Source organism: Mobula birostris, chromosome 13 (genome assembly GCF_030028105.1).
Source record: "Mobula birostris isolate sMobBir1 chromosome 13, sMobBir1.hap1, whole genome shotgun sequence".
NCBI classification, from domain to species: Eukaryota; Metazoa; Chordata; class Chondrichthyes; order Myliobatiformes; family Myliobatidae; genus Mobula; species Mobula birostris.
Window position 1 is genome coordinate 24,282,147 of NC_092382.1, and position 23,369 is coordinate 24,305,515.

Here is a 23,369-nt window from a genome sequence, read left to right on the forward strand (position 1 = left end):
TCTTCCTTGTTACTATTGTAAGAAAGCTGGTCATATGATGGCTAATTGTTCTGTCCTGAAGAAGAAAAAGGAAAAGGAGGCAGTCCCACATGCCTGTGATCAGTATGTTGAAGCACCTATAAACCCACAGGGTTCTGAACTTTCTGCTGAGGCTCAGTTAAGGACTGAGAGGTCTGACTGAATCAAGAAGGTATTCCATCATTTTATGTCAGATGGGTTTGTATTAGTAATGGAAGGGTCAACACCAGTACCAGTGAAAATTCTTCGAGATACTGGGACTTCTCAGTCACTTATATTAGTTCGGTGATGAGACTGACACTGGTGAGGTAAATCTTATTAAAGGCATTGGGGGCAGCATTGTTTCTGTGCCATTGCACAAGGTAACTTTACAGTCAGGGTTTGTTTCAGGACCTGTTAAGATTGGATTATGCTCCAGTTTACCAGTGGAAGATGTTACTTTGCTGTCAGGGAATGACCTGGCAGATGGTAAAGTTGTTCCTGCAGTGTAGTTGACAACTAAGCCAACCACTGATGACCCACAGATGGATTTTAACATTTATCGCAGTAACTCGAAGTATGGCTAAAAAGTCTGCCAATGCAGACGGTTCTGTGCAGCATGATTCTAATACCCATGATAGCCAAAATCAGGTTGACCAGGATTCAGGTTATGATGACTTGTCAGGGACCTTTCAGCCTTCATTGTTTCAACAGGATTCAGGTAGTAAGTCTGGTGAGAAAGATTTATCCCTGTCTAGGAAGGAATTTATAGCAGAACAGAACCGAGACCCTGAGATTGAAGCTTTATAAGAAACATCTCTCTCAGATGATGAGATTAAGAAAATATCAGTAGGGTATTATCTCAAGGATGGAGTGTTAATGAGGAAGTGGAGGCCACCTGCTATACCTGCGAGTGAGGAATGGGCAATTGTTCACCAAATTGTAGTTCCTAAAGTTCATAGGACTGAAATTTTAACTTTGGCCCACAGTCTGCCCTTAGGTGGCCATTATGGAGTGAATAAAACTGTAAACAGGATTATAAAGGAATTTTACTGGCCTAATTTGAGGAAAGATGTTGTGACCTTTTGCAGAACCTGTCACACTTGTCAAGTTGTGGGTAAACCTAATCAGGTCACCCCAGTGACCCCACTCCAGCCTTTACCTGCATTCGGAGAACCCTGTTCCAAATTTATAGTGGATTGTGTTGGCCCATTCCCAAAGACTAATCAGTATTTACTAACTATTATGTGTACTGCATCCAGATTCCCAGAGGCAATACCTCTCAGAAATATTAAAGCTAAAACTGTGACAAAGGCTCTTAACAAGTTTTTTACTTTATTTGGTTTGCCTAAAGAAATCCAGTCTGATCAAGGAAGTAATTTTACATCTGGATTATTCCAGCAGCTAGTTTATGAACTGGGAGCTAAACAAATTACATCGTCTGCGTACCATCCAGAATTACAAGGGGCTTTAGAAAGATTTCATTCTACCGTCAAAACAATGATTAAGACATACTGTGTTGAAAATGGAAAAGACTGGGATGAAGGAATACATTTGCTTTTGTTCACTGTAAAGGCTGATTTATACTTGTGCATTCGGGATACGCTGTATCCTACACCATAGGCCTGATTTAATTTTTGTGTAGCCCTACGCCGTAGCGAGCATGCGTAGTTGTGTCTGCATCGCTCTGCACTTCACCACCAAAACGCAAGTTGACGGTGGGGTTTCTCTGACACTGTTGAGCTTCTTCGTGAGAGACATGGACGAGGAAATGCATTTCAAATATTTTCCCATGTCGGCAGGTAGATTTGACGATTCGGTTCATTGTCTCCAACCATTTATTTCGCATCAGTGTACAGACATGGCGGAGTAAAGCAACCAGAAATGCGATGCTACCAAGCGGACCAATCACAGTTGTTGCGGTCTGCGTCGCTGCGACGCGTGAGTTACTTTTTAGAGCAGGTGCACGTCACCCTACGGCGTTGGGTACAGCGAGGGTACGGCGTAGGGTACATGGTGCCTATGGCGTACACTTGATGCACAAGTATAAATCAGGCTTAAGAGAGTTGGTACAGGAATCACTGGGCTTTAGTCCATTTGAACTTGTATTTGGTCATAGAGTGAGGGGACCTTTGACCTTGTTAAAGGAACAGTGGATTGATGGGGATGTATATGTTAACTTGTTAGACTATGTTTTGAAGTTCAAAAATAAACTACACCAGGCCTGTAGTCTAGCGAGACAAAACTTAAAGATTTCTCAAAACAAAGTGTTGGTTTGTTAAGCGGACCAAAACAAAAGAAAATACAAGGTGGGGGATAATGTGCTTGCCTTATCTCCAATGTTGATGATTCTACTTCAAGTGAAATTCAATGGACTGTATGAAATAGTCTCTCAAATTAATGATGTGAATTATGTTATTAAAACACACGACTGACGTAAACTAACACAGGTGGTACACATCAATATGACAAAGCCTTATTCTGCCAAGCAGGCACCATCGGTGAGTGTTGTCAAACATATCAATCTGGCAACCCTGAGAATGAAACAATTGACTTGTCTGAGACTTTTCACAAGCCAAACATGGTCCCAGTTAGGCTAACGAACTCGGTTGTTCTCGAAAACATTGACAACAAGTTGGCTCATCAACAGCCAAAGCAACAACAACAGCTGAAGGAATTAATTCTGAATTTTAAAGATTTATTTCCTGATGCTCCCAAGCAAACCACGGTCGCAGTACATGACGTAGATATTGGTCAAGCCAAACCGATTAAACAACACCAATATCACATGAACGTAGAAAAGTGTAAATTGGCTGAGCGAGAAATTGAATATATGCTGGAAAATAGTATTATTAGGCCTTCAACATCAGATTGGAGCTCACCCTGCGTTATTGTGCCCAAACCTGATGGTAGTGTTAGATTTTGCACTGATTATAGGAAGGTAAATGCAGTAACAAAAACAGATGCCTATCCTATCCCTAGGGTGGATGATTGCATTGATAAGGTTGGAAAAGGTAATTTCTTACAAAGATTGATCTGTTGAAAGGGTATTGGTGTGTTCCATTGACGGACTGAGGTAGAGAAATTTCTGCATTTGTGACACCTTCTGGGTTGTATGAATACAATGTTTTGCCATTTGGAATGAAATATGCTCCAGGAACATTCCGGAGAATGATTGATCCTGTAATTCAAGGGTTAGGACACACAGATGCCTATATTGATGACTTAGTCACAGGGAGTGACACTTGGGAAGAGCATATCTCTGTAGGAGAAAAGCTGTTTGACAGGCTTTCCAGGGCCAACCTTACAGCTGACTTAGCTAAGAGTGAATTTGGCCATGCCACTGTGATCTGTCTTGGCTGTGTTGTAGGTCAAGGCAAGTTGGCTCCTGTGCAGGCAAAATCCAGGCAATTTCTGAAGTTCCTATTCCGACTGTGTGACGAAGGCCCGTCACTGATTACAGACATCTCATGGCACACTCAGTAAGACACTCAAAGGGTAATCCACACACGTTATTTCACTCTGTTATTGTGGTGAGTGCAGGCATCACAATAAATCAACAGTCACAATTTTACACTCATCCCCAGCAGTAATAGGTATGAAAAAAAGAAACACACTATGTCACAGTTTTATTATCTCAGGTCAATTTATTCATATTCATCTTTCCAATAAGTGTTTTGCCGAAGTTTCATGATAATCTGACGTCTCTCTCCTCCACAGTCACTGGGTCTGAAACAGAGCTGCTGCATAGAGCTGTCTTATATAGAGGCAGCAGCAACCTGCACAGGTGTGCCGATGGTGGAGGATACCATCTTTACCTGGGACAAGGGTTATGTTACCTAATTACTCATCTTGTGGTAAAGTTTTGGGGTTTATACAAGTTACTGAACTAGGAAATGGTGAATCCTGTGATGAAGTATATGTGTTTATTGTGAGAACTGGTGGTAGAGTTTCAGATTGTGTGAAATGGAAGATAATTGAGTTAATTAGCTTTTGGTTAGTCTAGGGGGATTGGCTTAGCAGTTGTAAGGCTCGGGTTACCAAGCCTTTGGGTTTTTTTTTGGTTTAGTCTGAGGGCGGCTGTTAACCAGACAGGTGACAATAGCAAGCTGAATATATATTAAAAAAAATCTTCTTGTTTTGATGTGGACATCCAAGTTTTTGTTCTTCCACTATTTTTGTAAATTAAAGCACCTCAATCTATTTTTGCCACTCAAGCCATCTTGTTATTTTTCTTAGACAGTTGACCTACAGTTTTTGTGACAGACTGGTAAGAAGGCTCTTGGAAGGTTTCTGGGAATGGTTGGATATTATCGTAAATTCAGTAAAAACTTTGCTGATATCGCTCTTCCTCTGACTAATCTCCTGAAGAAGGGTGAAAAGTTTGTTTGGACTGAGCCTTGTCAGGAAGCATTTGATCAATTGGAAGTTATTATTTGGGATTAGGCCAATCAATGTAGTGTCGTCAGCAAATTTAATTAACAGATTGGAGCTGTGGGTGGCGACACAAGTTATGGGTGCACAGAGAGTAAAGGAGGGGGCCAAGGAGACAACCCAGCAGGGCATGTGTGCTGAGGGTCAGAGAGACAGAGGTGAGGGAGCCCACTCTTACCACCTGCCGGAGATCTGACAGGAAGTGCAGGATCCAGCTGCACAAGGCAGGGTGAAGGCCGAGGTCTCTGAGCTTCTTGTCGATACTTCACGCCTTCGTATGGCTAAAGCTCTGCCCATGACTGCAAGGAACTGCAGAGAACTTTGGTCTCATCTGGAAACATCATAGAAACAAGCCTCCCCTCTATGGACTCTTCCTACACTTCCCCTGCCTCGGGAAAGCAGGCCGTGTACTCAAAGATGCCCACAACTTTGGACATTATTGCTGCAAACCCAATCCCCCATCGGGGAAGAGATACGAAAGCCTTAAAGTGCGTACCACCAGGCTCATGGACAGCTTCCTGTCTGCGGTTGTCAGCCAAATTAATGGTCTCCAGTCCAATAAAATGGACTCGACCTCACAATGTAACTCGACGTGACCCTGCCCCATATGTCTATCTGCACTGCACTTTCTCTGCAGCCATAATGCTTTGTTACAGTTATTGTTTTGTCGTATATCAGCTCAATGTACTGTTGTAATGTATTGATCTGTGTGGATGGTACGTCAGGCAAGATTTTCACTGTAGCTCAGTACGTGATAAGAATAAGCAAATTCCCCATTTTAATTGTGTGGAAATATTAGACAGACTGAGCTTCTGCTTTGGAACCACAGAAGGAAACTTAACTGAACTGAGGAACACGAAGAAATAGAAAAGGCTTCAATCTCACATTACGATCTGCGGTAACTGGGATCAGGTGACCGGTGGTGGGTCTCCCAGACCAATTATCAGAATCAGGTTTAATAGCACTGGCAGATATCATGTAATTTGTTGTCTCTGCGGCAGCAATAGAACCTAATTCATAACAATAGATTTTAACCATTGTGATTTAAAATAAGAATATACATATTAAATAGTTAAATTATATAAGTAATACAAAATTAAAAAATGTAATAAACTATTTTAATTGTGTGGAACTATTTGACTGAATGGGTTGTTGCTTTGGAAATTCTGGAGTGAAGCTTAACGAAACTGTACTAAACTCTAACTTAACTTATGAAAAGCTCAGATAAGTAGAAAAGGCTAAATTCTCACATAAATGGGTCAGACATTCGGAAACATTGGCTGCCCTTCAGCAGGTAAAAACAGTGGAATGAGGCCTAGTCCCAGGCCTCGGCCCAGTAGTTATGGTCTGAGGTCTGGGACTTGGTGAGAGTAAGCATTCGGCACGGACTAGAAGGGCCGAGATGGCCTGTTTCCATGCTGTAATTGTTATGTGGTAATATGGAAACATGCTGAAAATATTGCAGAATAAAACATTGTCCACCCACAACGAGAGGACGTGACAGATCCGGATCTCACTGACTTGTCTGAACGGGCGAAAGATGAAGCTACACGTACATGTAGAGCAGTGACCGGCAGATGCTGCAGATTTGTGGAAAAACGTGAACAGGAAATGGGATCACATGACTGGTGGAGGGTCTCCCATCTGATCCGGTGACTCTGCTCCTCGCCCCTCACACGCTGCCCGACCCATCCGCTACATTTCCCACATTATTCCATATTCACACCAGATACATTTTTACTTTTTTCCTCCAGATCTTCCCTGTCCCTTACCCTCCAGCCCCAGGTCACAGAGTCACAGGCTCGATTCCCATCCTGGTCCAACACACAATTCAGACCCAAACCTGAAATCTGCAGGTTTCATTTAAATCCCTCCATGTTTATAAACACTCATTTCTATTCACATTCCTCCAGCCTCACTGGACAGGAACACTGAAACATCAAGTGAGAAACAGCATGAAGTGGCCATTCAGCCCCTCTAACCACCAACAAGATGATGGCTGCTCTCCCATCTCAGTCACATGTTTCTGCCCGATCCTCATTTCCTCGATCCCTCCGGTCTCCACACATCTGCCGGCCTCTGTTTTATGTGAGGACGATCACTGAATCTTCACCGGCCTCTGTGGTGGGGATTTACAGACATTCACCACCCTCGGAGTGGAGACATTTCCCCTCATCTCAGTCCCAGACAGTCCACCCGCTTTTTCAGAGACTGGGATCCCTGGTTCAGCCGGTAATGATGTTGTGCATTTCAACGTGTTCACCTCTCAGTCCTCAATTCTCTAAATGAAAGAGTTATCACATTTGATCTTTCTTCATATGATGACCCCACCACTCCAGGGATCAGTCTGGTGAATCTTCATTGCACTCTCTATAACAAATACTCTCTAACCTCTTTGTTAATCCTCTATGGAATTAATTTCCATCTTCTGCAGCCCCGTGTTGCCCCAACCACTCACCTCCCACCCCCGTCACTATTTCCACCTTCCCACCTCCCCCTCACCTGGATCCACCTCTCACTCCCCAGCTCTTGCCCCATCCCCACCCCTCACCTCTTTTCTCGGACTATTTCCCGTCCACTCTCAGTCCAGAGGGAGGGTCTCGGCCCGAAATGTTGACGGTCCATTTCCCTCCACAGATGCTGCCCGACCCACTGAGTTCCTCCGGCAGTTTGTTCTTTGGTCTGTGTGACCCGTGTTAGTGTGGGGAGCGGGATTTTACACCATATTCCCGGTACAGTCTCAACAAAACACAAATAATTGTCACTTTGCCCGGACCATCGGCCCCGCTTGCAGGGCAACAGTCTGCCGGTGTTTGCCCCCCAATGTGGCGAATCGCCACCACCGTGGGCTCAGACATTTCCACAGATGAGCCCCTCCTGTCCCCACCGGGACAAACATCCTGTCCGCCCCCTCTCTCACCGTCTTCATCCTCTCCCTCCCCGGGGAACCGGCATCAAACCGACGGGCCGAGCGGTCTCCTCCTACCTCTCAGCGACACATCAGACTCCGGCCGCAGGAGACGCTTCACAAACGCCCCAACTTCCCTCGGAGGGAAATGGAAATAAATCAGAAAGCGGACATTTACTTTGACGGTTGTCCCGCCGTGACGGAAAGTTCGGGAGACGGTGTCAGCGGGGGTAACGCCCTCTCGGCTGGTCCGCCTCCGCTATTGGCTGGAAGCAGTGATTGACATCGCTTCGTACCAATGGGAATAGCGCAGCGCGTGACTCATCTGTAGACAGCGGTGGGGGAGGGGCTGGTCACGTGATTCGTAGCCCAGCCGTTAAACCGACCAAGCTCGAGCTCACCAGCGCGCGGGGCACAAAAGGTCCCGGATGATCGGTTGAGGTGAGAAGGGGTCTCCGGGTTGGGGGTCTCACCGGGCGGCGTTTTCAACACCGACTTCGGGTAGTTGCTGTGACTCCGGACTCCGTGACCCGCAATCCCGCGACAGTCCTGCTCTCGTCCCTCTCTCTCAGCCCCACCATCCGTACACGGGCCCCGGGGAGCTTCCGGCTGATGAGGGAATGGGAACCGATGGGTCTCTCAGACAGAGCTGAGCTCCAGCTGTCTAAATGCAAGGATCGGGAACTCGGAGAAAGGGAACAAAATCTTTTACATCAGCTGTTGTGAAAATCACCTTTGTTCTGCCTCCAGTCACAAACAAGAGAAAATCTGCAGATGCTGGAAATCTGAGCAACACACACAAATTGCTGGAGGAACTCAGCATTAGTACTCTTTTCCATAGATGCTGCCTGGCCTGCTGAGTTCCTCCAGCATTTTGTGTCTGTTGCTTGTTCCACCCCCTCTTGTTCTGGACTTTCTACCCGTGAGAACATGTTTTGTCCCACTCTCTCTGGGTACATAATGATATCAAACACCTTTGCCCTGGGCAACAAGTAGCTTTCACATCACAAATGTGCCAGACTCCAATGAGACAGACTACTGCCCTTCCCTTCATATTCATTGGCATTGCCATCACTGAGTTCACCACCGTCAGTCACCTGGGGGAGGGTTCAGGGGAAATATTTATGTACAATACAGAAACTGGTGTTACCTGTGTGTATTGTGGTGATGCAAAAGTTACTGGAGAATTTACAAGTGGGACGAAGTGGAGTGATATTTGGAATTCTGACTTTTTAAAGTGTCATTTAGCAAGAGAAACACATATGGACAGTGTGCAAAAGTTCTGGTGAAAAAATCCTTCATTAACTGTTTCAGGCCTGCTACATAGGTTGTGTGAGAGTGCAGATGAACTTAAACAAACCCAGAGGAGATCAAAGTTCTTACTGACAGTGATATGCCAGCTGTTAAAATAAATACCTCTCTATATAAAATTCACTGTGCACATGTTGTCACTGGGTTAAAAAAATGTACAGTACAAGATTTATGTGCACACTGGTCATTACAAATTAGAGGGGACATTGGTGGGAAGGTGGGGAGACCTCCAGTGTCCCTGATACCCTCACCTACAAGATGTGCATCCAGCTGCAGCTTGTAACCCTGCACTTTAAGGGGTTGGAACTTGAAATGGATGATTTCCAGATCATCCAGGAGTTGGAGAGTGTGATAGATATGACATGAAGAGAGGTGAGTTACACCCAAGGTGCAGGACACAGGAAACTGGGTGAGAGTCAGGAAGGGGAATGAGGTTAAATAGCCATCGCAGAGTACTCTTGTGTCCATCCCGCACAACAACAGGTGGACCACTTTAGAAACTGTTGGGGGAACAGAACAAGAGGGGATGAATATCCTAGTGGTAAGGCTCGCTAGTGCTAGTGTGGGGAGAGGGTGATGTGGTTAAAATAAGTTGTAGGGGGAATGGGAGCCAGAATGACAGAACAGATGGGGAGGGTGAACGAATTGTATTGACTTTATTACATACATCCTTCACATACATAAGGAGTAGAAATCTTTATGTTACATCTCTGTCTGAATGTGCAATGTGTAATTTATGGTCATTTATAATAAATAGTTTGTACATATGGCAGTCAATATAACATAGAAATGCAATTGTATCAGCATGAATTAATCAGTCTGATGGCCTGGTAGAAGATGATGTCCCGGAGCCTGTTGGTCCTTTTGCTGTGGTACCGTTTCCTGGATGGTAGCAGCAGGAACAGGTTGTGGTGAATTGGGTTGCCAATATCCTTTGGGCCCTTTTTCACACAGAGGGTTATCGTTCTGTGGATTGCTCTGCCTCAGAAGGCAGTGGAGACCAATTCTCTGGATTCTTTCAAAAAAGAGTTGGATCGTGCTCTTAAAGATAGCGGAGTGAAGGGATATGGGAGGAAGGCAGGAAACGGGTACTGATTGCGGATGATCAGCCATGATCACAGTGAATGGTGGTGCTGGCTTGAAGGGCTGAATGGCCTACTCCTGCACCTATTGTCTATTGTCTACACACCTGTCTCTGTAAATGTCCTGAATAGTGGGGAGTTCACATCTACAGATGTGCTGGGCTGTCTGCACCACTCTCTGCAGGTTCCTGCGATTAAGGGAAGTACAGTTCCCATACCAGGCAGTGATGCAGCCAGTCAGGATGCTCTCAGTTGTGTTCCAGTAGAAAGTTCTTAGGATTTGGGGCTCCATCCCAAACTTCTTCAACTGTCTGAGGTGAAAGAGGCGCTGTTGTGCTTTTTTCACAACACAGCCGGTATGTACAGACCATGTGAGGTCCTCGGTGATGTTTATGCCAAGGATCTTAAAGCAGTTCACCGTCTCAACCCCAGATCCATTGATGTCATTCGGGGTTAGCCTGTCTCCATTCCTCCTGTCGTCCACAATCAGCTCCTTTGTTTTTTTTAGATTAGATTGGATTCAACTTTCATCAAAGTTGTTGGTGAACACAGCAGGCCAGGCAGCATCTGTAGGAAGAGGGGCAGTCGACATTTCAGGCCGAGACCCTTCGTCAGGACTAGTCTTCCTGAAGATGCTACCTGGCCTGTTGCGTTCACCAGCAACTTTGATGTGTGTTGCTTGAATTTCCAGCATCTGCAGAATTCCTGTTGTTTGGATTGAACTTTATCGTCATTGTGCCGAGTACAGATACAAAGCCAATGAAATGCAGTTAGCATCTGACCAGAAATGCAAAGAATAGTGTTATTTACAAAATAACTGAGAATAAAAAGTAAGTACTACAGCACACAAATATAAAAGTACTGAGACAGTACAATACGGGTGCAGTACTGCTTAGTGCTGTGATGTGAGGTTCAGCAGGGTCACAGCCTCAGGGAAGAAGCTCTTCCTGTGCTTGCTGGTGCGGGAGTGGAGGCTCCTGTAGTGCCTACCGGATGGGAGGAGAGTAAAAGTTCCATGGTTAGGGTGAGATGCATCCTTGATAATGTGTTTCGCCCTTCCCAGGCAATGTTTATGGTAGATGTTCTCAATGGTGGGCAATTGGGTGCCGATAATCCGCTGGGCAGTTTTCACCACACGGTGGAGCGCTTTGTGGTCCGAAATGGGACAATTGCCATACAACACTGAGATGCAGTTGGTGAGTATGCTCTCAATGGTACAGTGGTAAAAGTTTGTCATATCCTGGGACAGAGGAGAGCTTTATTGATGCTCCGCAGGAAGTAAAGGCGCTGTTGCGACTTTTTGATCAGGATGGAAGAGCTCAGGGACCAGGTGAGATCCTCGAAAATGTGGACACCAAGGAATTTGAAGCTTGATACACGCTCCACTACAGTTCCGTTGATGTAGATTGGGAGTGTGGCTCCTAGCATGCCTTAAGTCCACAATGATCTTGGTCTTCTGGGTGTTAAGGGCCAGATTGTCGTTGGTACACCACGCGGCCAGGTGCTGGACCTCGTCCCTGTAGGCCGTCTCATCATCCCCTCTGATTAGGCCAACCACCATGGTGTCATCTGCGAACTTGATTATGGAGTTAGAACCATGTACAGGAATGCAGTCACAGGTGAAAAGGGAGTACAGAAGAGGGCTCAGCACACAGCCTTGAAGCACGCCGGTGTTCAGGGTGAGAGTGGAGGAGGAGAGGTTATCTAACTGATTGGGGTCTGTTAGTCAGAAAGTCCAAGGTCCAATTGTAGATGGATGAGCTGATAGCAAGCTGGCCAAGTTTGGTGATCAGCTTGAAGGGGCTTACAGAATTGAATGCTGAACTAAAGTCAATGAACCTCATTCTGACGTAAGAGTTGGGGTTGTCCAGGTGGGTCAGGGCAGAGTGAAGTGCCGTGGAGATGGTGTCCTCTGTTGACATGTTGGTGCGATAGGCAGATTGATGGGGGTCCAGGATAGTGGGCAGACAGGATTTCAGATGTGATAGAACCAGTCTCTCAAAGCACTTTGCAATGATGGGGGTGAGTGCAACTGGGCGGAAATCATTCAGGCTCGTGGCAGTGGAATGCTTCGGCACTGGCACGATGGTGGTGATCTTGAAGCTTATGGGGACAACACCCTGGGCCAGGGACAGATTAAAAATGTCCATGAAGTCCCCGGCCACCTGCCCTGCACAGACTCTGACCACACGGCCAGGTATTCCATCCGGACCAGCTGCCTTCCGTACATTCACCCTGCTCAGGGTGGCACAAACATCAGAGGTGGAAAGTGAGAGAGACAGTTCACCAGGTGGGAGATCCGCTTTGAGGGTGACCTCCTTGTTCCCTCGATCAAAGCAAGTGTAGAAGTAATTGAGCTCATCAGGGAGGGTAGCAGAGCTGGAAGGGGGCACAGTACTAGGAGGTTTGAAGTCTGTAATGACCTGTATGCTATGCCACATGGGCCGGGGGTCAGAGGAGTTGAAATGCTCCTCGATTCTCTGTTTGTAAATGTGTTTAGCCTGAGAGATTTCCCTCCTCAGGTTAGCCCTGGCTGAGCTGTAAGCCTCCCGGTCTCCAGACCTGAAGGCTGAATCTCTGGCTTTGAGCAGGAGGTGAACCTCTCTGTTCATCCATGGTTTCTGATTGGGGAAAACTTTGTTTTAGTGATGTCTCTCTATCTACACACTTGTTGATGTGCTCAAGGACAGAGTTGGTGTATAAATCAATGTTAATCTGAGAGTCTGTGGTGGCATGGGCAGCAAACATGCTCCAGTCTGTGTGCTGGAATTGGTGCTGAAGAGCAGAGTCAGCCCCCTCCAGCCAGATCTTAATAGTCTTCATTGTGGGTTTCACACGTTTAATGACCGGGCTATACTTGGGAAGCAGAAACAATGAAAGATGGTCAGATTGTCCCAGGTGGGGGAGGGTAGTGAGTTTGTAAGCGTCAGCCACATTTGTGTAGATATGATCTAAGGTTTTATTCCACGTGGTGGTGCATAATACATTTTGGTAAAATCTTGGAAGCACGGTACGTAGGTTACAATGATTAAAGTCCCCAGCGACAGTCAAAGCTCCATCTGGATGCAATGTCTGCAGCTTGCTAATAGCAGCACTGAGGTCTTTCATGGCTACTTTAGCATTAGCATCCAGTGGAACATAAACTGCGACAGCAATGATGCATGTTTTGTGACAATGAGGGGAGGTTGTTTTCTTGACACCAGTCAGATGTTGTTCAGACACCAGATACAGTCAGCAATCAAATGGTTGCGCCTGGAGCCTTCTCCTCCCCACCCTCCCGCCACCTTCTTTATGGGGTCTCTGCCCCTACCCTCTTCAGTCCTGATGAAGGGTCATGGCCCGAAATGTTAACTGATCATTTCCACGGATGCTGCCCGACCTGCTGAGTACCTCCAGCGTGTTGTGAATGGTGCGATGAATGTGCTGAGCTGTGTATATCACAATGCAAGAAGCATCGCAGGAAAGCCAGATGAGCTCAGGACAGGGAATTCTGATATTGTAGCCATTATTGGGGACTTGGTTGCACCCAACAATCCAAGGGATTTAGAGGAACAAATTTGTAGAGAGATTGCAGACCATGCCAAGAAACAAAAGTTGATTCAGTAAGTGATTTTAACTTTCCATGTATTGACTGGGACTCCCATACTGTAAGAGGACTAGATGGGGTATAGTTTGTCAAATGTGCCCTTAATCAGTACATAAAATTTCTGATGTAGAAGTGTGCAATAGGCTGATGATCCAGGGCTGGTGACAGAAATTAGTGATCATAATGCCATGAGATTCAAAGTAAATATGGAAAAAAGGGAGGTCTGGACCATGGGTTGAGACTCTAAATTGGAGAAAGGTCAATTTTGATGGTATCAGAAAGGATCTGACAAGTGTGGTTTGGGACAGGCTGTTTTCTGGTAAAGGAGTACTCGGTACGTGGGAGGCCTTCAGAAGTGAAATTTTGAAGGTGTAGAGTTTGTATGTGCCTGCATAATAAAAGTTGAAAGTTAACTGGTGCAGGGAACCTTGGTTTTCAAGAGATATTGAGGCCCCGGATATTTTGTTCCTCTAAATGCCTCAGACTGTTGGGCACTACCAAGACTCACTAATGACTACAATATAATAATTCCACGCCCTGAGCTCATCGGACTTTTTTTTTTAGTCGTCTTCTGTTGGTTTCTAAAAGCTTCCCAATCGTTTTCACTCTTTTGTTTACCCTCTCTTTGGCTTTTATGTTGGCTTTGGCTTCTCATTTCAACCACAGTTGTGTCCTCCTGCCTTTCCAATGTTTCCACATCTTTCGGATGTATCGATCACTGAGCTCCCAAATTGCTCCCAGAAACTCCAGCCATCGCTGCTCCGTTGTCACTCCCAACTTTTCCCTTCCAAACAAGTTTGGCCAGCTTCTGTGTCATAGAAACATGGAGAAGTTCAGTATAGAAACAGGCTATTTAGCCCATCTGGTCAATGCTGAAAAAACATTTAAGCTGTCTAATGCAAGGGTCCCCAACCTTTTTTGCACTGCGGACCGGTTTAATATTGACAATATTCTTGTGGAGCGGCCGACCCGGTGGGGTGGCGGTGGTGGGTAGGGTTGCCAACGGACAAGAGTAGCAGTCAAATACGTTGCGTTTACCCAGAGAAAGACAACAATGACCATGAAGCCTTGCGCGGGCACCAGTGCGCATGCGCGTCGTGACCTGCCGATTTTTCCTGCAAATCCTTTTTCGTGATTCTGTCGGAGTGTCAGGAGTGGGGGGGGGGGCGGTGTTAATCATGACTGGAATATACGTAATAAATGGCTAATACACCCAATTTCATTTCTAAAAGGGTTTATCTAACGAATTTAATATTAAACACACAGCACATATTTTCCTCGCATGAATATAGTGATAAGTCAATTATCAGAGGAGCTTGAAGTAAGTGATGAATGAACTTCCAGTAGAAGTGGCAGAAGCAGGTTCGATATTATCATTTAAAGGAAAATTGGATAGCTATATGGACAGGAAAGGAATGGAGGGTTATGAGCTGAGTACACATCGGCGGGACTAGGTGAGAGTAGCATTCGGCACGGACTAGTAGGGCAGAGATGGCCTGTTTCCGTGCTGTAATTGTTATATGGTTATATAAGTAAGTCAATAGCATCATGACATTTTAAGTAACATTTGGATTTTAAACACACAGCACATATTTTCCCCGTATGAATATATAAGATCATTGGAACACACCAATATCGCTGAATCAGTGGGAGCCCTGGGCTTGTTTCCCTCCAACAACACGGTCCTATCGAGGGATGATGGGAGACAGCGATACTCGAAGTGAGTTCCTGTCCAGTCTATTCCGCAATTTAGTTTTCGTTGCATTCATTGGAGAAAACTCCGCTTCGCAGAGATATGTTGGAAATGGAAGCAACGTTTTCAGTGCTTTCGTGGCTATCTCAGGATATTTAGCCTTGACTTTGATCCAGAATGCCGACAGAGATGTTATTTCAAACATACTTCTCAGCCCGCCGTCATTTGCAAGCTCGAGGAGTTGATCTCCTTCCCGCGCTGACACAGATGACGCGCGGGTCATGACCTCACATGTGTAATGGCTGATCAGTGGCCGTGACGGGGAATGAGAAAAGGTGCAGCTGACTCATATCGCCAAATCATATTGTTTCCTTGTGGCCCGGGAGCACATGCTTTGCGACCCGGTGGTTGGGGACCGCTGGTCTAATGCAACTACCTGCACCGAGACCATCGCCCTCCATACCCCTATCATCCAGGCTCCCATCCAAACTTCTTTGAAATGGTGAAACCGAGTTCATATTCACCACTTGTGCTGACATCTCAATCCACACTCTCACGACCACTGCAGGAAAGAGCTTTTCCAAATATTCCCATTAAATTTTCACCTTCCCCACTTAACCATGACCTCTGGCCATCCCACGCAACCTCAGTGGAAAAAGCTGCTCGCATTTACCCTATCTATACCCTCATAATTTTGTATATTTCTAACAAATCCTCAAAGCAATGTATAATTTCCTTGTTTATGTTTAGAGCCTTTTTTAGATGTATAAGATGATGAGGGGCATTAATCGTGTGGAGAGCCAGAGGTTTTTTTCCCAGGGCTGAAATGGCTAACACGAGGGGGCATAGTTTTAAGGAGCTTGGAAATAGATACTGAGGGGATGTCAGGGGTAAGTTTTTCACACAGAGTGGTGGGTGCATGGAATGCACTGCCGGCTATTTGTGTGTGAGTGTTTCAGTTACTGTGGGGCCAGGAACCTATGCAGCTCAGTGGGAACAGGGAATAATACCAATGGAGAGAGTCAAACTGAGCCAGGTCACAGATTGGAGATGGCAGAAATGCCCCATTCTTATAAAAAAAGGAAGAGCATCAGAGAATTTGATGGTCATTCCAGATACCAGCACTGTGCCCAGTTAGAAGGTGATTTCTCTCTCCAACTTGGGTTGAACCTCACTGTAACGGTGTGATGCCAGATCACACCTTGGCAACTCAAGTGATCTCATCTGAAATGTTGTCCTTCACTCATTGATTGATTTTGTAAATCTTTTTACAGATTAAAAATGACAAGGAATTTGTCTACGGGAATCTCGAACACAACACGCCAGTTTTGCTGTCTTTGTCCAGATATTTAAGAAGTGGAGCAATGATTCACTCGATCATCCTTCCTGCTCAGACTGTGGGGAGAGATTCATTTGATCATCTGACCGACTGACGTGCCTGTCATCTTACACAGGGGAGAGGCTATTCACCTGCTCAGACAGTGGGAATGGATTCACTCCATCATCTCAACTGAAGGTACATCAGCAAGTTTACACTGAGACAAGCCCATTCACCTGTTCTATGTGTGAGACGGGATTCAGTCGGTCATCCCACCTGTGGATACACCAGTCTGTTCACACTGAGCAGAGGCTGGTCATCTGCTGAATTTGTGGGGAAGGATTCACGCGGTTATCTGACCTAATGGCTCACCAGCGAGTTCACACCAGGGAGCGGCCGTTCACCTGCTCAGACTGCGGGAAGGGATTCACTCAGTCATCTAACCTGAAGGTACATCAGAGAGTTCACACTGGGGAGAGGCCATTCACCTGCTCGGACTGTGGGAAGGGATTCGCTCGATCATCCCAACTGAAGGTACATCAGCGAATTCACACTGGGGAGAGGCCATTCACCTGCTCAGACTGTGGGAAGGGATTCACACAGTTAGCTAACCTACAAGCACATCAGCGAGTTCACACTGGGGAGAGGCCGTTCACCTGCTCAGACTGTGGGAAGGGATTTGCTCGATCATCTGATCTACAGATACATCAGCGAGTTCACACTGGGGAGAGGCCGTTCACCTGCTCAGACTGTGGGAAGGGATTCACTTCGTCATCTCAACTGAAGGAACATCAGAGAGTTCACACTGGGGAGAGGCCGTTCACCTGCTCAGACTGTGGGAACGGATTCACTTCGTCATCTCAACTGACGGTGCATCAGAGACTTCACACGGGGGAGAGACCGTTCACCTGCTCAGACTGTGGGAAGGGATTCACTCGATCACCTGATCTGCAGATACATCAGCGAGTTCACACTGGGGAGAGGCCATTCACCTGCTCAGTCTGTAGGAAGGGATTTACTCAGTCATCTCATCTGCAGATACATCAGCGAGTTCACACAGGGCAGAGGCCGTTCACCTGCTCAGACTGTGGGAAGGGATTCACACAGTCAGCTCACCTACAAGAACACCAGTCAGTTCACACTGGGGAGTGGCCATTCACCTGCTCAGTCTGTGGGAAGGGATTCACTTCCTCATCTAAACTGAAGGTACATCAGCGAGTTCACACTGGGGAGAGGCCATTCACCTGCTCAGTCTGTGGGAAGGGATTCAATTTATCATCTCATCTGAAGGTACATCAGCGAGTTCACACTGGAGAGAGGCCGTTCACCTGCACAGACTGTGGGAAGGGATTCACTCAGTCATCTGACCTACTGAAACACCAGCGATTTCACACTGGGGAGAGGCCGTTCACCTGCTCAGTCTGTGGGAAGGGATTCACTCGATCATCTGATCTACAGAGACACCAGCAAGTTCACACTGGGGAGAGGCCGTTCACCTGCTCAGACTGTGGGAAGGGATTCACTCAGTCATCCCAATTGAAGGTGCATCGGAGAGTTCACACTGGGGAGAGGCCGTTCACCTGCTCAGACTGTGGGAAGGGATTCACTCAGGCATCTCACCTACGGAGACACCAGTCAGTTCACACTGCATAGCGGCCATTCGCCTGCTCAGTCTGTGGGAAGGGATTCACTCGATCACCTGATCTGCAGATACATCAGTGAGTTCACACTGGGGAGAGGCCATTCACCTGCTCAGTCTGTGGGAAGGGATTCACACGGTTAGCTAGCCTACAAGCACACCAGTCAGTTCACACTGGGGAGAGGCCGTTCACCTGCTCAGTCTGAGAAGGAAGTCACTCAGTTGTCCAACCTGCAGAGACACCCGCAAGTTCATATAACCATATAACAATTACAGCACGGAAATAGGCCATCTTGGCCCTTCTAGTCCATGCTGAACGCTTACTCTCACTTAGTCACATCTACCTGCCTCTACCCTCCGTTCCTTTCCTGTCCATATACCGATCGAATTTTTTTTAAATGACAAAATCGAACCCGCCTCTACCACTTCTACTGGAAGCTCGTTCCACACAGCTACCACTCTCCGAGTAAAGAAGTTCCCCCTCGTGTTACCCCTGAACTTTTGCCCCTTAACTCTCAACTAATGTCCAGTTGTTTGAATCTCCCCTACTCCCAAAGGAAAAAGCCTATCCACGTCAAGTCTATCTATCCCCTTCATAATTTTAAATACCTCTATCAAGTCCCCCCTCAACCTTCTACGCTCCAAAGAATAAAGATCTAACTTGTTCAACCTTTCTCTGTAACTCAGGTGCTGAAACCCAGGTAACATTCTAGTAAATCTCCTCTGTATTCTCTCTATTTTGTTGACATCTTTCCTGTAACTCAGTGACCAGAGCTGTACACAATACTCCAAATTTGGCCTTACCAATGCCTTGTACAATTTTAACATTACATCCCAACTCCTATACTCAATGCTCTGATTTATAAAGGTCAGCAAACCAAAAGCTTTCTTCACCACCCTATCCACATGAGATTCCACCTTCAGAGAACTAAGCACCATCATTCCTAAACATGAGGAATTCTGCAGATGCTGGAAATTCAAGCAACACACATCAAAGTTGCTGGTGAACGCAGCAGGCCAGGCAGCATCTCTAGGAAGAAGTACAGTCGACGTTTCATGGGTATGGTGAATTTCTACCACTGTTTCCTCTCCTCAGCAGCCCGAATCATGCGCCCCCTGTTCACCCTGATGTCGGGTAAGGGCAAGGACATTACCTGGGATAAAGAGGCCGCAGCCGCTTTTGTTAAAACCAAAGAAGCCTTAGCAAACGCCGCGATGCTAGTGCACCGCAGAATGGGCGTTCCTACTGCCCTCACGGTGGACGCATCCAACACAGCAGTTGGTGGAGTGCTGGAACAACTCATCGAGAGTCGCTGGCAACCCCTGGCATTCTTCAGCAAACACCTACGACCACCCGAACTCAAATACAGTGCTTTCAACCGGGAGCTATTGACACTATACCTGGCAATCCGGCATTTCAGATATTTCTTAGAAGGTAGGCCCTTCACTGCGTTCACAGGCCACAAACCGCTTACCTTTGCGTTCACTAAGGTGTCCGACCCCTGGTCTTCCCACCAGCAGCAACATCTGTCCTACATCTCCGAATATACGACGGACATCCGGCATGTCCGGGAAAGGACAACATTGTGGCGGACGCACTATCCAGACCTACCATACAGGCCCTGTCCCAGGGGGTGGACTATGCAGCGCTGGCAGAGGCACAGCAGGCAGACGCTGAGATCCCCAGTTACAGGACTGCAGTCTCCGGTTTACAGCTCCAAGACCTCCCCGTAGGCCCAGGTGAGAGGACCCTACTGTGTTACGTAGCTACCGGCCAACCCCGCCCCATCGTCCCAGCAGCCTGGCGCCGGCAGGTTTCCGAATCCATTCACAACTTAGCGCATCCCTCCATCAGGACAACCGTCCGGCTGGTCGCCAACAGGTTCGTGTGGCATGGACTGCGTAAACAGGTCAGTGAATGGGCCAAAATGTGCATGCAGTGCCAAACGGCCAAGGTGCAGCGGCACACCAAGGCTCCGCTGCAGCGGTTCGAACCCACCCACCGGAGGTTCGACCACATCCATGTGGATATCGTGGGGCCCCTGCCAGTATCACGAGGAGCGCGGTACCTCCTAATTATGATAGACTGGTTCACGAGATGGCCAGAGGCAGTCCCGCTCACCGACACCACCTCCGAATCCTGCGCCCGAGCACTGATCGCAACCTGGGTAGCCCGCTTCGGGGTACCTGCCCACATTACCTCCGACAGGGGAGCCCAGTTCACCTCCAGCCTGTGGTCGGCTATGGCCAGCCTTTTAGGATCGCAGCTACACCACACAAATACCTTCCACCATCACCTGAAGTCGGCTCTCATGGCCGGCCTGGAGGGGCCTAACTGGGTGGATGAACTTCCCTGGGTCCTGCTCGGAATTCGCTCGGCGCCCAAGGAGGATCTGCACACCTCGTCGGCCAAGTTGGTGTACGGCGCACCCCTGGTCGTCCCAGGAGAGTTCATACCAGCCCCAAGGGGGCAAGAGGAAGAACCCACAGCAGTCCTGGTCTGACTACGGGAGCGTCTCAGTAACCTGGCCCCCATATCCACTTCACAGCACGGACAGAGCCCGACCTGCGTACCCAAAGACCTGCAGAACTGTAAGTTTCTTTTTGTACGATGGGGCGGACTCCGGGCACCGCTACAGCGGCCCTACGAGGGGCCGTTTAAGGTGATCAGGAACAACGGGTCCACGTTCATGCTGGACATTGGGGGGAGAGAGGAGGTTTTCACGGTGGACCGACTCAAACCGGCCCATGTGGACTTGGCGCAGCTGGTCCAGGCTCAGGCACCGCGGCGCAGGGGCAGACCTCCCAAACAGAGGCCAATCCAGACTGTGGACATTGGGGGAGGTATCGCCGGTTCTGGGGGCGGGGGGTGGTTACGTGGTGACCCACTTTCTAGCACACACGAACCGGCGCGCGCTGGCAGAGAGGCCGGCCCCAAAAAGGGCGCCAGGCCATCTTCAGCAGCAGGGGGGAAATCCCGTGCGCGTTAAGGGTCTGTGATTATGCATTCCCCACAGCAGTCCCACCCAGGGAGGGCGGGAACAGGAAGGCTTTAAAGCAGGCCGCGAAGTTTGAATAAATCTCTTTTATCACAACCCTAACTCACCGACTACGTGTGGTTATTTTTAGCGCTGTGTGTAGCACACAGCTACAATATAATATTTTCAAGTCTGCGAGCCAATACTTTGGATAAAATTTTAGTATCGAAATTGAGTAAAGAGATTGGTCTATACAAAGAACATACAGTAAGATTCTTATTCTTTTTGAGAATGAGCGAAATGGAAGCTTCGTAAGAAGACTGCGGTAGTCTCCCTGCCTTAAAGGAATCTGTAAGGGTAGAACATAAGTGTGGTATAAGCAAGGAGGAAAAAGCCTTATAAAACTCTCCAGAGAATCCAGCGGATCCTGGGGATTTCCCAGAATGCAATTCTCAAATAGCCTGAGCACTTTCCTCCTGGGAAATAGGTTGATCCAATTGCCTACAATCATCTAATGAAAGATTTGGGATATTTAATTGATCTAAAAATTATTCATTGCAATATTATCATTAACAGAGTCAGAACTATACAATTTAGAATAAAATTCCCTAAAAGTGTCATTAATTTCAAGGTGGTCAGTTGTCATGTCCCCATTAATTTTATGTATTTCTTTAATTTGCCGATTGGCTGAAAATGGCTTCAATTGATTAGCCAGTAGCTTACCAGTTTTATCTTCGTAAATATAAAGTTGACTGAGAGAAGGCGGTGGCGTGACGAAGCGCACAGCGGCCACTCCAGCGATGAATATTGTTATTTGTCAAGTAGGATGCTGTGCACAATACTGATTTGACGGAGACAGATGTGAGAAGCACGGAGGAACATCTGGTGAAACTTCTGAAATGCCTGTTTCGCTGCCGCTGCTACTGTGCGATCCAGAATCTCCGCAGGGGAAGGCCCCGAATCCTTGGCTTTGCCTGTTGCTTGGCGGCCGGGACCAGGGTCAAAGCACTCAGCAGAGATGGTGCTGGATGTCGGAGGGCTGGTCGGAGGCTCGACCTTTTCGGATGGACTCAGAGTCGGCTGTGGTCGGGTGCTTCCAGGGTGCTACATCGGCAAGTTTGCGGCGCTGGAAGTTCATGGCAGGGAGAGTTTCTTCCTTCTACCGTCTGTGTGAAATGATGGGGCTATCGGGACTTTGAGACTTTTTTTTTTACCGTGCCCATGGTCTGCTCTTTATCAAATACAGTATTGTTTTGCAGGGTTGTAACTATGTTATAATTATGTGGTTTTTGTCAGTTTTAGTCTTGGTCTGTCTTGTGTTTCCGTAATATACTGGAGGAACATTGTATCATTTCTTAATGCATGCATTACTAAATGACAAACGAGGACTGAGTGTCCTCATAATCTAATCTTATCTTTTAAAAGTTGGCTTTCAATTGGATACATTAAAAGATCATATTTAGTTTTAGTTTCAGTACGTCTCTTATATGTTTCAGGATCAGGAACTGAAGCATATTTATGGTCCAGTTGCTTTAACTGATTGGCTAATTCATTTCTTTCTTTGTTAGCTTTTTTAATGATGTTTGTGATATAAGAAATAATTTGACCCCAGATGTATGCTTTAAAAGTATTCCATATGATAAGGCTAGATGTCTTTTCCAACATATTTTCTTCAACAATAAAGAGTAATTTGATTCTCCATAAATGTTTAAAAAATCTTCATCGGATAACAGAGTTAAATTAAATCGCCAAAATCTACTCATGGGGATAGGAACAGGAAGCTTTAAAAAATAGAATTACAGGAGAGTGGTCAGAGATAGCAATCTCTTTATATTCAACCGATTGAACTAACAGAATCATTTGACTACCAATAAAAAAGTCAATCCCAGTATAAGTATGATGGACATGAGAGAAAAAAAAGAATACTCCCTGTCCGTCAGATGAAGAAATCGCCAAGCATCAACTCTACCACATATGGTTAGAAAAGATTGGATAAACAAAGCTGATTTATTAAGTGTGGCTGGTTTAATAGATGAGCGATCTAATACTGGATCTAACCAGCAGTTAAAATTTCCTCCCATCACAAGGGAGTACGTACACAAATCTGGCAAAAATGAAAATAGACTTTCAAAAAATCATAGATCATCTACATTGGGGGCATAAACATTAGCAAAAACAATCAATTTACTGTCTGAACTCCGATACAATAACAAATCGACCATTAGGGTCCGAAACAACTTTATGCTGAATAAAGGAAATTGTATTGCCTACAAAAATCGAAACTCCACATGATTTTGCATTAAACGAAGAGTGGAATTGCATATCCTTCCACCGAGTAAAAAAAACGTAAGCTATCATAGCTGCGTATGTGTGTTTCTTGTAAAAAAAAAAAAAAGGTGCTTTTAATTTTTGAATATAAGCAA

The 23,369-nt window shown here is 46.5% G+C and overlaps 2 protein-coding genes across 2 annotated transcripts in view; one reads left to right on the forward strand and one right to left on the reverse strand.

Moving 5' to 3' along the window:
• LOC140208596 (uncharacterized) overlaps window positions 1-23,369 on the reverse strand; it is a 587,054-nt gene that overhangs the window by 476,613 nt on the left and 87,072 nt on the right. The window lies entirely within an intron of this gene.
• The window catches only part of LOC140207854 (uncharacterized), a 144,865-nt gene continuing 129,217 nt past the window's right edge, over window positions 7,722-23,369 (forward strand). Inside the window, 2 exon segments of the mRNA XM_072276404.1 lie at window positions 7,722-7,780; window positions 16,286-17,940. Coding sequence (XP_072132505.1) covers window positions 16,693-17,940 — 1,248 coding nt within the window. The 5' untranslated portion in view covers window positions 7,722-7,780; window positions 16,286-16,692.